Source organism: Magnolia sinica, chromosome 5 (assembly GCF_029962835.1).
Source record: "Magnolia sinica isolate HGM2019 chromosome 5, MsV1, whole genome shotgun sequence".
NCBI classification, from domain to species: domain Eukaryota; kingdom Viridiplantae; phylum Streptophyta; class Magnoliopsida; order Magnoliales; family Magnoliaceae; genus Magnolia; species Magnolia sinica.
In genome coordinates, this window is record NC_080577.1 from 27,298,094 (window position 1) to 27,312,955 (window position 14,862).

The window sequence follows — 14,862 nt, forward strand, 5'->3', positions numbered from 1 at the left end:
CTTCTTCCTTCTCCTTATGGACATAGGCAAACTCTCTAATTGTGGTTGAGCCTTTCACTTGTGGAATCACCGCCTCTCTCACCTTAACAAACTTCCCAAAAACCCTAAAAAAATGGAGTTCCATCACTCCTCTGGGAACTGATTCACAAAAAAAGGGTAGGAAGTTCATGAAGGGGGTTAGGTTTGTACCGTAGGGAGTAACCTTTACCTTTTTGCTTACCCTTATTGATGACTCTCCAACCATAAGAATTGCCATTGATGGGGTTAACGGGAGTTGAAACCACCCTTTTCCCTCTCGAGATACCTTTGCTGCGGTTGCTTTTCTGATTGTAGGGGTGAATGGAGCCTTGGGAACGGGGAAGGGATAGAGCAGAAGGGGCTCTGCATCTTGATTTAGAGCGATAAACTGATCGACCTCGTCTCTCCTCTTGCCTATCCAACTGACTAGAGCTGCCGCCGGTCCAAGATTCTGTTTGTCTAGCTCCATTCTCATCAATGAAGTCTTCGTCTTAATCTCTCGCATCGTCAAAGCTTTGAGAACTTCTTTGCGAGGAGATGGAGTTAGCGTGCCAATGACCTTTTCCTTTGGATGAGAGAGGAGAGCCCTTTCAATTACCAACTCTTACTCGAGATGCACGATATGAAAATCGGGAATCTTGAGACCGGTTTCTAGACCAGTTAACAGGGCCATTTGTTGAGCGAGGATCTTGCGAATGGTTTTTGGATTGGGAATATCGACCTCTCCTCGGGAGAGGATCTCGAGGAGAGTGTCTGATTCATGAGAGCATATCATTAGCATGGTTCTCCATTCTCATTAATGGCTCTTTGAAAGGCATTTTCATGGGGGGAAGAGATCTCCAGCAAGGATATCTGTTATCCCCCCTATTATTCTCAATTATCAGTAAAGCATTATCTCAGATGACATCCAGGGCTTTGCTGTTGGGTCTGATTCAGGGGATGTGCTTAGTCAACGGTGAAGTTGTAGTGACTCGTTCCTTATACGCAGATGATACATTTCTGTTTGGGAATGGATCGCTCGAAGAAGCTTCATATTTCCAAGACTTATTTGTTTCAAAGCGGTTCTAATCAGTAGATCTTGAAAAAGCTGTATTTCTGGCATCAACCTTGAATTTGATTTAGATTTCTGGAGTCATCGGTTGTAGGGTGGCTAGTCTTCCTAGTAAGCATCTTGGGGTACTGATTTGTGCGGAAACCAAGTATCGACTATTGACACGTGGGATTCTACTATTGAGAAGATGTCAAGAAAATTAGCTTGCTGGAAAAGGAGACTTCTTTTGCTGGGAGGTAGGTTGGTTCTTATCAAAGCAGTTTTGGCCATTGTCTTGGTGTATATGATGTCTCTTTTTTCATTGTCCTGCTAAGGTGGCTAACAAAATAGAAGCTTTGCCAAAAGGTTTTCTATGGAATGATGAAGTGGGGACTCATAGAATTTATCGTGGTTGGGGCCCGTCTAAATATTATATGGGCTGTCAATATTGCATTGTTGTTCAAATGGTGATGGAAGCTGGGATGTGGGGAGGCTAAAGGCGTTAGGAGGGTGTTGACAGCCATATATGATATGAACTTGGGTGGGACAGTAATCTGGCTTCCCATAGTAAGGGGTCGCATATATGAAGGGGCATATCCTGGGCTTGGAGCTTCAGGTATAAATATCTTCGCCGATGTTGTCGAATCGCATATGCGATTATGTTCAATCGCATATGCCTATGCGCATATGCGATCGTACAATTGCATATGCGACTACATATTTTTTGTTTTTTTAATTATTATTATTATTTTAAATTAAAAAAAATCGAAAAATGTAGAAAAATTCAAAAAAATAGTTTTAAAAAAGAAGAAGAAATTAAGGGTAACTTTCCTAAGTTAATAAATAATTAATTTTACATATTTAAAATATATTTGAGAGAAATAAAATCAATTAAACAATGAATTAAATAACAAGTGCTTGAATCTTGATCTTTCAACTTCCAAGAGAGGGAATGTAGGGGGGTGAGAGAGAGAGAGAGAGAGAGAGAGAGAGAGAGAGAGAGAGAGAGAGAGAGAGAGACTGCTTGGAATTAAGAAATGTAAGAGAAGAATAGAGTGAAAGAGTTTTGGGGTGAGAATATTGCAAATGGGGGGAGGTTTGGAAGCCTTCTTATAGACAATTTTTTTTTTTCAAAAAAATTAAATAAAATAATGTGCCAACTATTGGCCAATATGCGATCGCATATGCTGTATGCAATCGCATATTTTTGCATATGCAACATATGCAATCGCATGTGTGCCAGATCGCATATGCCATGATCGCATATGCGATCTGCATATGGATATGCACCTATGTGATTGCATATGCGGTCGCACATGACAACAATGATCTTCGCTTAGAAGTTGGCAATGGAACTAGAACCATAATTTGGAGATATTGGTGGTGTATCGAAGCTGCTTTTTGTTCCTAGTTTACGGACCTTTTTAGAATTGTGTGGATCCTAAAAGCTCTGTGGCTGAGATGTTCCAGTGGCAGGGCGAATGCATAACTTGCTGCCCTACTTTCAGAAGAAATTTGAAAGATGATGAAGCTCTCAATTTTGCTCATATTATGGAGTCTGTCCGCCATTTGTATCTGTCAAGCAGTGATAGATGCACCTGGTGCCCCAATGCAGATGGTAGATGCTCTATGAGGTCCCTTTCTTCTCTCATCTTAAGTTCCTCCCTTCGACCCCTTATCATTTTTGTAAGCTATGGCCAGCGCGTGTGCCTTTAAACGTTAGGGCTTCTCTTGGATGGCATGCCTTGCCAAAATCTTGACAATCGATCAGCTCAACTGTCATGGAATTGCAATGGTTAACAGATGTGTCACGTGTCTTAAAAGCCAAAGAAACTTCCGACCATCTGTTTATCCATTGCGAGACAGTCCGTAATATCCCGGCACAGGCAGTGTTTGAAATATCGGTATCGTGTTACGTATCACATCCTTCGGATACATATGTATCGGTTATCACATGGGCTATATCGTTTGTGTCGGGTAATGTATTGCACTTTTTGAGAAACATGGAGGAACATTGGGAAAATGGTTGAATTTTTCAATGAAACTTCAGGGATTGTTAAAAAAGACCTTAATATACACTTTAAATTCTAACATCTCAAAAAAGAAGTGCACATAATAGGTTTCCTTTGTATAGGGTCCTAAGCTATGCACTGTCTGACTGAACTAATGCAACTATATTCAAATTGAATGCATAACGTTTAGAGTGTATTTGTGATCATTTCATCAAACACCCGTAAATACTTCGAAATTAGTCTCAATTGACAGCTGTTTGAAGGGGAATTTTGAAAAAAAAATATTTTAATAAATTGTCTTCTTAATTTTAATGAAAAATGATTTTATTTTCAGAAAATTGACGAGGACTTAACAAATCAATAGATCAGCCCTCATGCATGCTTGATTTCATGTTTGGAGTGCAAAGTGCTTGGGAGAAATTGGGGACATTTCGAATTATCCCCATTTTTTTTCCAAATTGGAGCACCTACACTCAAATTTCGAAATTAGAGTGTATGTGATGATCATTTCATCAAAAACTCCTAAATACTTCAAAATTAGTCTCTATTGACAGCTAGTTGAAGGAAAATTTTGAAAAAAAAACAAAACATGGAGAACATGAAGAACCAATGGATATCGAAATCAAAGATCCAACTCCATGATTTTTCATGCAAAACATGAAGCACCAATGGATTTATAACCATTTGACACCGATTTAACATAATCTCATCAAAAAAGGGGATCAAAAATTGAAAATGCTCACCAGATCGAACATGTGAGATATTTCACACTACCTGTGCGTTTCGTATCGCACAGGTGGGATACAAGATATATCCTAGGATATATCGGCCGATATCGTTGGTATTTAAAACATTGGACAAAAGTGCTATCTAATTCTGGGATGAGGTAGATTTTCTTGGGGTTGGTTGCTCAGCTTGTCTCCAGTTGGCCAGTTGGAAATATTATGTAGGCTGAGATCGTCTATGCAGTGTTATGGTGCGTTTGTTCGGAACAGAATAACAGGATCTTCAATGCCAAAGGTGTCGCTGTGGCAACGTGCAATAAGATCATAAAGATGCTAATCAAATGGGCTAGGCTCGATTGTAGACTCAAAGGAATCTCGAAGCACTTATTTCAGAACAATTGGGTCAAATGCCTGCAGTTACAATGGGGAAAAACATCTGAGGCAGTCATGCAGTGCCCCTCTAGGAGGACGGTACAAAATTAATCTCAACGGTTGCACCCTTGGTAAGCCAGGCATGCGGGGATCGGCAGCACTGTTTTTATTGCAGAGGCTCCATCCTTGTGGAAATCTTGGGTCCGATTGGCATGACAGATTTGCATGTCACAGATGCTAGAGCCGTTTTCCAAGCTGTTAAGTTGGCAGCTGACCTTCTTTCCTTCCAGCCATCGTTGAAAGGGCTCCGCAATCACTATTAGTTGAGCTAATTCCAAAAACCGTCTCTGGAGGATGGGATGTTTTATAGACAAGTTGCTGTACTTGGTTAGCAGTTTCAGGATTTCATTTGCAAGAATCAATAGATTGGGGATTGATAGGGCGGATTCTCTTGCTAAGAAGGGGGTTTTCTTGGAAGCTTGATCTATAGTGGACAGGAGATAATCTCCATGTTGTACTTTTCATGTTGCTTCTTGTTCTTGTTTTGCTGTTTTGTTCATTAATAAAATCAATACCCTTCAAAAAAGAAGAAAAAAGAAAAGGAAATGCTTACCAAGGGTAGGGTTGGGGAATTCTTGATACCCATTATTCCATGCAAAGCTGCATAAATGTAAGCTTTTTCCTTTTGGATGTTACCCATTAATGTTGATTGCATACCCATTTAATTCCGAAGCTTATATTCTTTTAAATCGGCAAATTTCCTGTGATCCTTTCAAAAATCCCCCAACAAACCCATATAATAATATTATGGCACCTTTTAACCATTCAAATGCCTCTTTGTTGCAATTAAGTTATATGGGATAAATGATGGATTTGAATGAGACTAATTTTTTACATTTCAGTGAAGTAAATGCGGGCTTTTTCTACTCAAACGCGGAGCAGAGAGAAAAGATGGTTGCTGCTGAAAGACGTCAAGTTGATGAAAGAGTTAACAAAATCATTGAACTAAAGAATAAGGTAAAGGAGTTTGTATGCATTCTTCCAGTTGCAAGTTATTTAGGTGTCGAACAAGAATAATGCAATCTTGAACATGACTTTATGCAGGTTTGCTCTGGCAATGACAACAACTTCATTGTTATCAATCAGAAGGGAATTGATCCTCCATCACTAGACCTTCTTGCTAGAGCAGGGGTGGGATGTGCCTTCTCTATAGAATATATGCTTTTCATTATTTATTTTTTAAAATTTACTTGTGTTTCTTTACTCTTGGTTGTCAACAGTTTCAGTAACCTTCTTTTCATGCCATAATCCTATTTTGGAGTTAATAAATGGTTCAGCTATGCACTTGTTGCATACCTATTACCTAAACAAGGTTGTGGCCTCATCTGCGTTCTAGACACTATTGGATGGTTTTGTTTCTTACCCCAAGAATATACCATTACTCTGTATTTTCCAAGACTAGGTTAGAGGAAACTGTGTTTTCTGTCCAAATTCTTTTGAGGAGAATGTTCTCATGGTTAGACTGGGCCCTATTGAATTGATTTTCTGCCAAGAAAGCCATTTATTTTTCTGTCCAAGTTGTTTTGAGGAGAGTGTTCTCATCGTTAGACTGTGCCCTATTGGATTGATTTTCTGCCAAGAAAACCACTTGCTAGTCAATTAGTGCCTCTAAACAGTTGGGTGGTTTTTGCTGAACAATGCGCAAACAACTACTTGCTTCTTGCTTTGATTTCTAGTGGTCTCTGGCTGGTTCAGAGTTCTTTTCCAGACAGGCAAGAAAAATTTTATTCCTTAGTTTTAGACACTTGTTCTTTGCCATAATAGCCAGTCTTCAGAAGCTATTTGCCAAGTAGTAGAGAGCCATGCTTGATCTCTGCATTTTGGGAAAGTATACAAATGGATTTGAACTGCCATGCATAGGCGCAGTGATGGCAGGTTCATGTCAATAATCATATTCGAAATGCCTATTATTGTACTCTGTTTTTGACTTGTTGGCAATCTGATTTTGTAGATAGTTGCTCTACGTAGAGCAAAGAGGAGAAATATGGAGCGATTGGTTTTGGCTTGTGGAGGGGAGGCTGTCAATTCTGTTGATGACTTGTCTCCAGATTGTCTTGGCTGGGCAGGACTTGTCTATGAGCATGTCCTCGGGGAAGAAAAATATACTTTTGTGGAGAATGTGAAGAACCCTCATTCTTGTACAATTTTGATAAAAGGTTTATGAGACGGTCCCAATTGCAAGCAGTTTATTATTATTATTATCATTATTATTTTGTCATTTATACTTCTATTAGCAGTAGTAACACAACAAATATCACCTTATACTGAAAATCTGATTACTATTTGTCAACTCTCATCACTAAATCCTATATTACAGGGCCTAATGATCACACAATTGCTCAAATTAAGGATGCTGTTCGTGATGGACTTAGAGCTGTCAAAAATACAATTGAAGATGAAGCTGTTATATTGGTTAGTTTTTCTTTTCCCACTCCTCATCAGTACTTCAGCACTTTATTAATAGTCATGTTTTTTTTTTTTTTTTTGAGAGGTTAACTAACGGTAAAATGCTTATGATCTGCATTAAATTACAAACTCTTATGTATACTTTATTTTGTCAATTGGTTAATTTAGTAGAATGGTGCAATTGCATGAGCAAGTTGTCTTATCTTGCATAAAGTTTAAGCATGAGCGATTGCATGTCATCTAGGAAATTGACATTTGATACTTCACATGTATGGCAAATGCTATTGATTTTACTATGTTTGCTCATCTGGTGGACGTAACGATCTTTTTACGATTGCTGATATCTTTAGGCTTGTTTGGCTTTGCTAAAAAAAGTGTGTTTTTTTTTTTTTTTTTGGTTTTTTTGGTTTTTTAAAGAATGCAATTATATTAAAGGGAGCCAAAGCAACCCAAAGGAAAAACAAAAACAAAAAGAGAACAATAACAAAACAACAAAGAAAAAGCAGAAAAAGGAAAACAAAGGCAGAAGGAACAGAAAAAAGGACACTATACAACACTAAGCAGGGAAAACCCCCAAGGGCTGGTGACTGCCAGCCCTTTACAAAGCCAAAGTAGAATAAAAGACATTGCCGTCCGCAGAAGGAAGATTGAGAGCCCAATCGAGAGCGTCTTGCAGCACTTCGGCTAGCACCCTAAGGGCAAGGACTGATTTTGAAAACATCAAAGATTATGCTCTTTCCAGATAGCCCACAAAACTGTCAGGCCGACGATGTGCCAAAGGCATCGAAGTGAGCTGCTGAAGATCTTGCCATGCCAAGTGAAGAGAAGACCAGAAATATCATTGGGCATGACCTTGGAGATCCCAAACTTGGTCATAATGGAGGACCAGATTTGAGAAGTGAAGGAGCAATGGAGAAACAGGTTGTTGATGGTCTCGGTTCTGTTGGGGCAGAGGAGACATACATTTGGGAGCACCATGCCCTACTTTTGGAGGTTGTCAATCATTAGGATTCTCCCTCTAGCAACGAGCCAAATGTAAGCAACGACTTTGTGTGAGCCTCCATAGAACTAGACGAAGGAAGGGAAGGCTGAGGTTTGAGAAGAAGGCGAGCCTCACAGCTTTAGGTAGAGGGATTTGGGTGAGCCTCCACAGATGGATGAGGAAATGGGTCTACTCCCAGCACGGGACTGATGGCATCAAGAAGCTTTAGAAGGCTCAGCAACTCTTGAAACTCAGAGTCGGCTTTGGGTGGGCCTCTATAGAACCAGACGAAGGAAGGGAAGGCTGAGGTCCAAGGAGAGGAACCAGCTCTTGCTAGGCTGAAACCCTGCAGTCTTGCCAGAAACCTGTCCTCTAGCCATCGCCTAGTGTAAAGGAAGAGCTATTTATTCCTTAGAAGGGGCTTGAGAGAGGCAGTAACTTTCCAACAGGAAGAGGCACAGTAAAGAGAGGAGGGTTTAGTGAACCAACTACCCTCATCAGAAACATATTTGCTAGCAATAGTCTCTCCTCAGAAGGGGCTTGAGAGAGGCAGTAACTTTCCAACAGGAAGAGGCACAGTAAAGAGAGGAGGGTTTAGTGAACCAACTACCCTCATCAGAACCATATTTGCTAGCAATAGTATCTCTTCACCATCTGCCCCTTTCTGAATAGAAACACCAAACTCATTTGCCAATAATTAAAATCTGCCAAGACCTGAATCCCCACACCACCCTCAGTATAGGGTTTGCAAACCTCAGACCAATTGAGCAAGTGGATTTTCTTGCTATCAGAACTACCATTCCAAAGAAATTCTTTGCCAAAATTCTCCAGCCTAACCGGAATAGACTTCAGGCATCAAAACAAGGAGAGAATAAGTGGGGAGGTTGGAGAGGGCTGATTTAATGAGGGTCAAATGACCCCCTACTGGCAGGAAGCGACTTTTCCAAGGGGCCAGTTTGTGCTCCATTCATTCGATGACTGAGACCTGAAGGTGCTTGGGAGCAAGGTATTTCGTTTCAGTAAAGGTGGCCATAACGGTCACCACCATTACTGATATGGGTATCGGCCATAATGGCCGATACGGGGGTGTAACGATTGTTACGACTCCCGTAAGAGTTGAAGATTTTCTTTTGCTCGAAAAATTCTTAAAACATATCTAGAAAATCAAGAATAATGTAGATATTTCAAATATGTATTCATTTTATTTTTATTAAAAAAAAAAAAAACATGTTTATGGTAGTGTAACGGTCCACTCTTGGGTGAGAGTATTGTATCGGGCTGTCTAGTGAATTGTTTAATATGATTATGTCCCTAATGTTTACACATCACAATCAAGCATTAGAACTAGAAATCAGAAAAAAGCATAAATGCTGCTTTTTCAATTTTTTGGAAAAAAGGCTATTGGAGAATCTATTCGCTCAAATCACTTCAATCTACAGTTTTAATCTTAAAATCTATGGTAAGAGTGGTCGGAATCTGTTGTAAAATGATATAGGAGAGTTTTTGGAGTGAGAAAAGTGAAAAAGAGGAGAAAAATGAATTTAAATAGAAAAAAAAAAGAGTCATTGTTTTTCGACCATTATGGGAGCAACGATCGTTATGCCCTGTAACAGCCTTTATGACCAACGTAACAGTTGATACAGTCTCAAAAAAACTAACTACCCCTTTTCACCCCCGTATCGCATAACGGTCATGGCCATTGCCTATACGTATCAGCCTTTACGGGTGTATCGTAACAGATACGGAACACCTTGCTTTGGAGGGTGACATACATAGAGAGGCAGATCAAGTTAAGAGGCTGGAAAGAACCAGCTTTGCAACTGAAGACTTTGGCAAATTCAAGCAAGTGACTATAGAAGAAACATTAATGCCCAGTAATTCGCTTTTGCACAGGTTAATTTTAAGGCCGGAGACTACTTTGAAACAACGTAGGATTTTGATTCTAAAAATCACTTTTTTAGGCTTTTAGTGTGTTTAGCCACTTAATTAAACAATTTTAGAAAAAAATCGAAATTTGCGCTTTTTTCTACAATGCCCAGCCCCCCATTTCCTACAGCCGTTTTTTTGCTTCTACAAACTTGCGAAAAGTACTCATAAAAACAAAAGATCTCTCTCTATTCTTGGAAGGTTTGTTAAATGCACATGAGTGTGGAGCTGTACAGCTACATACATGTGCCATGATGGCGCATAGGCTTGAGATCAAATCCATCCATCGGTGGGTCTGATTAAGTTTTCCGAAAATTAATCTGGTCCGCTCAGAAGGTGGGCCCTAATACTGGAAACAGGCTGATGGGTTGGAAAACTTCAGCCAAGTGTTTTAGAGCCGTACATTTCTTTTGCAAGCTGTGGCCCACTTGACCAATGGATCAACCCAATTCTTGGGCTAGAGCATCAATATAGTGTATAGTGTTGCCTTTCTAATGGATGGATTGGATCTCGGAACCTACACACCATGATGGCAAATGTATGGTGTGTACATGAATTGCATTGCACATGCGTGTGCCCTTAGCAAATCTTATCTTAGAGAAGCTGGAGGGAGCCCTCCTCGGCAGCGCTGTGGGGCCCACTGTGATGAACGTGCGGCATCCACTCTGTCCGTCTGTTTTGCTACATCATGTTAGGTATGACTCTAAAAATGTTGTAGATCCAAGACTTTAGTGGGCCACACCACAGGAAAACAACGGTGATTGACCATTAAAAACTTCTTGTGGGCCACAAAAGTTTTGGATCAAGCTTATATTTGTATTTTCCCTTCATCCATGTCTCTGTAACCTTACCAATAGGTTCGATGGCAAATAAACATTACAATGGGCCCCAGAAGGTTTTTAATGGTGGGAGTTCAATCACCACTATTTGCCGTAGTGTGGTCCATGTCAGATTTGGGTCTGCTACATTTTTTGGCTCATACCCTAAAATGAGTTAGCAAAATGGATGGACAATGTGGATATGCAACATTATATCGAGGTGGGGCCACAGTCACGGCCTAACCAAACTGGGTATTTCAACAACGCATTGATAGGAGACCTTTCTGGCTACGTACTTTAAAAACTCATGATTGTAATCTCCACAGCATCCACGCTTTAAGGATAATCTGTTTTCCTTTGAATGGGCCACGTCACGGATTGGGCTGATTCTTGGGCCCTATGGTTAAAATGGTGTGACTTACCTGGTGATCGGAGTGGATTTTACTAAACATCACAGTGAGGCCCACTTCAGCCAGCCACATCTGAAGACCACAAATAAGGCCTGTGCAAACTGGTGTGCAGGAGACCACATCTCTCTCTCTCTCTCTCTATATATATATATATATATAATCTAATTTCTTCCCTATAGGAATGCCAGAGATTACACTTTGATTTACCACAAGCAAACGAATTAGTAGCATGTTATCAAACCAGATATTCAGGCATCAAATCTGGTTTATTTTACGTTTTCAATTTGTACGAGTAGGTTGCATGATCACTGATTTAGACCATTGTTCTGACAGGCCCCACCATATTAGACCACACCCAAAAATCCCCCCTAATGGGACAATCCTAACCTTCCTATTTATGGCTTGCAAACAGACAGTGAGAAGGCATTTTCCGCAATGGTCCACATTCAACTCAACAATCAGGGAGATATTTGGGGCAGGGTGTAACCATGTCAGTATCCAGTAGGCCGATGGTCTGGACTAGCGAACAATGGTCCCTACTTGTGAGGACTGACAACTTGAGTATACTGTTCACATTCCCAAATCAAGGACCATATGACAAGGTTATTGGGGTTCTGCTGGCCGCCTAAATTTCTGACCCATCGTGGGATTCAACTCTTGAGTGGAACTCGTAGCCTGTCAATTTATTCATTTTCTATTTTCTCAATTAGATATGTTAATTTTCCTAAGGAAAAACAGGACACTGGAGATTCATGCTTTTGTAGAGTTCTATGATATGTGTGATGTGAACTCATTGTGGGTAAGGTTGGTCGTTTGTTTGCCAAACCAGGGAGCAGGGGCATTTGAAGTTGCAGCCAGACAGCATCTGGTCAACAATGTGAAGAAAACTGTTCAAGGGGTAAATATAACATGCTCTCACTGCACTTGCATATGCTTATAAGAAGAAGAAAAAGAAAAAGAAAATAAAAAAATAAATTGTAGAGCACCAAGCCTCAGAAAATTTACAGTGAGGCTCCCAATTCCGCATGTGTGTCCCTGTGTGGCAATTGCACTTGTGATCTGACAGGACCCACTGTACATGGATGATATCCCAAAAATATCCCAGTTTGAAAGATCCTAACCCTTTTGACTTGCGGTAAAATGCCCGACTATTGGAGGGTAAGAATCTTCCAGCCTTTGAGATTTGTGGGTGCATCCTCCATTGAGGGCAGGGGCCGCAGGGCCCATCAGCTCAATGGTTTGCATCCTGTGTGTCACAAAGTATAGTACCTGAAAGTTTTTTTTTTTAAAAAAAATTAATTAATTAATTATTTAACTTTATGTTTATATTCTCATGAACTTGCCGGCATGCGATAACAGCGAGCACAGCTTGGAGTGGAAGCTTTTGCCAATGCCCTTCTGGTTGTGCCCAAGACGCTAGCTGAGAACTCTGGCCTTGACACACAAGATGTACTCATTGCGCTCACGGTAATTAAGATGGTTCTCTAGTTCTTTGAATAGTGTTCTCTGTACATTGGACCACTATGTGCCTTTTCCAAGGAGTGAGGAAATCGAACTCATCAGATCTATTTTTATGTTTGTATATTATATTCAGGGGGAGCATGACAAGGGGAACATTGTGGGATTGAACCATCACACGGGGGAGCCGATAGACCCACAAATGGAGGGTATTTTCGATAACTATGCTGTGAAGCGCCAAATCATAAACTCTGGGTATGTAAAGAATCTATTTGCCTCTTTTTGGAATTCCTCTGACTAGTCTTCTTTCGATGCTGTTTCTGGAGTATTTCAAGTAAAGTGAGGTGTTTGTTTTGGCAGACCTGTTATTGCATCACAGCTGCTGCTAGTGGATGAAGTAATTCGTGCGGGTCGCAACATGCGGAAACCAACCTAGGCATCTCAGATGTAGTTAAGGTTAGATCATGTGTGTTTTGGTAAAGAGAAGCATGATTTTGTTTCGGGAATTTACAGCTACATATATGTAGCTGCGGGGGAGCTGTGTGGCTGTGGTTATTTGTTTCAGTGGGATTTGGACGAGGGTTGTTTAGAGATACAGCAAGGATATTGATGTTGATTCTCTCTCATCTCTTAAAATTTGGGGGAGTTGGGCTTTAATCATGCATGTTGTATGAGTTGAATTTTGTTTCCGTTTAAAAAAAAGAAAAAGGTTAGAGCATGTGGTTTTGATGAGGATCTCTATTGGACCTCCCTTAGGCAGTAGGACCAAGCAGGATGCTTTTCCACCCCAGATCAACATTGAAGATGGCATGCTAGGGATATTGATTTGAGGTTGAGAGGAATGTTACATCCTGCCCCAATCTCCCATATTGGACGTTCCTAGCCAGCCAATTGCAGGGCCCACCTTTTTATCTTGAACATAAGACCTGCAACTATCAACATTACTGCAACTATAACTGCCACTATTGCTCCAACTATTGAATGTTTTTATCCGTAGCATTTATAATGGGGTCTTCACTTCCACTGGTATCAGCCAAACTGTCCATTGATTTACTTAGCCCACACTTGTGTTATCACTCCTTTTTAGACAACATCGAATTGAACCACCATTTTTCCATAGAGGCTGCCTCCTATTTGAAAATACAATAGATGCGAATGGTCATTTGATGGTGTTTTTTCTAATTGAACTATCTATTTGGCATGCTGCCAATTGTAGGGTTAGGATTGTCCAGTCGGAGAAGTGGTCTGTTTACATCAGTCCACACATTCTGGATCGTGCCATGGTCTGCAGCTGTGTAGGCTTAACATGGTTCATAACATTCATAACTATTGTAACTATGTTCAAATTGAATTCATAACATTTATAAATATAAGAAGACGTATGAACACAGCCAATTTATTCAAAAGCAAAAATAAAAATATTTTTTATTGTTAAAATTTGACCAAACAAATCAGTAGATCAAGCTACATGCATGCTTGATTTCACGTTTGGAGTGTAATATTGCAAGCATTTTGGGAGAAATTGGATAAATTTCAAAATTTTTTCAATTCTCCCCAAATTAGGCCACCTATACTCATATTTGGAAAATAAAGTATATGTGGTGATCATTCCATCGAACTCCTAAATAGTTTCAAATTGCACTCAATTAGTCGCTAGTTAAAGGGAAATTTTGAAATAATAATAATAATAATTTAATAAACTTTATTATTTTTTAATTAAAAAATAATTTTTATTTTTCTAAATTTGAAAAAAAAAGAAAAGAAATAAAAAAAAAAGTTAACAAATCAGTAGATCAGGTCTCATACATGCTTGATGCCATGTTTGGAGAGCAACATAGCAAGTAATTCGGAAGAAATTGAGAAATTTACAAAATTTTCCAAATCAAAGTCACATACTCAAATATCAAAATAGAGGTTTAATTCACTAATTTTCCATGCAAAACATGAAGAATTAAGGATTCCATTTTTATGATTAAAAAATGATCAAAATGAAAAATTACTTGGCGAATAAGAAACAATTTAAAATGCAAGAAAATCTCGATTCTGATTTTGAATGTTGGTTTTTCTTCTAAATTCAATCAAATGATGGGTTGAAATATACCCTCTAACAGATTAATAGAGAGAAATCTGAAGGAAAAAAAATAAAATCAATTTTTGGAGTTTTTGAAAAGGGTTGCATGTGTTTCCTATGAAGTATTGACGATATATGTTGACATCGATAGATATCATCGATACATTGTAAAAACGTTTACAAAAAAAGTCAATATCGCTGATACATATCGGTACTTTCTGATATCTTATGATATTATCGCCGATATTAAGGAATCCAGGCTTTTTTTTTTTTGTTATTACTCATCAACGATTACATAATGCTGACATACATTATCGATAATATTGGCCGATATTATCATTAATGCTGACATACATTATCGATAATATTGGCCGATATTATCATTATTGCAAACTCCGATTGCTATTGCTATGATAACATTACATGAATGAGTCATGGTTGAGATAGGGGGATTACGCTGTGCTCTATGGTTCTGATGACATTACATTAATTGAGTCATGGTTAAGATAGGGGCTCAATTACAATTACAGGTATACAGGTCCTCAACCTGAAGCTTTGCTCCACCGAGCCACTG

The 14,862-nt window shown here is 39.4% G+C and overlaps 1 protein-coding gene across 2 annotated transcripts in view; it reads left to right on the forward strand.

Annotated features, from left to right (window-relative positions):
• LOC131245838 (T-complex protein 1 subunit zeta 1) overlaps positions 1-12,874 on the forward strand; it is a 29,098-nt gene extending 16,224 nt beyond the window's left edge. For both annotated transcript variants that reach the window (XM_058245564.1, XM_058245562.1), the window contains exons 8-15: positions 5,060-5,174; positions 5,262-5,348; positions 6,169-6,373; positions 6,535-6,629; positions 11,589-11,657; positions 12,119-12,226; positions 12,354-12,472; positions 12,578-12,874. In XM_058245564.1, coding sequence (XP_058101547.1) covers positions 5,060-5,174; positions 5,262-5,348; positions 6,169-6,373; positions 6,535-6,629; positions 11,589-11,657; positions 12,119-12,226; positions 12,354-12,472; positions 12,578-12,653 — 874 coding nt within the window. In that variant the 3' untranslated portion in view covers positions 12,654-12,874. The remainder of the gene's footprint in view (positions 1-5,059; positions 5,175-5,261; positions 5,349-6,168; positions 6,374-6,534; positions 6,630-11,588; positions 11,658-12,118; positions 12,227-12,353; positions 12,473-12,577) is intronic.
• The last annotated feature ends 1,988 nt before the right edge of the window (positions 12,875-14,862 follow it).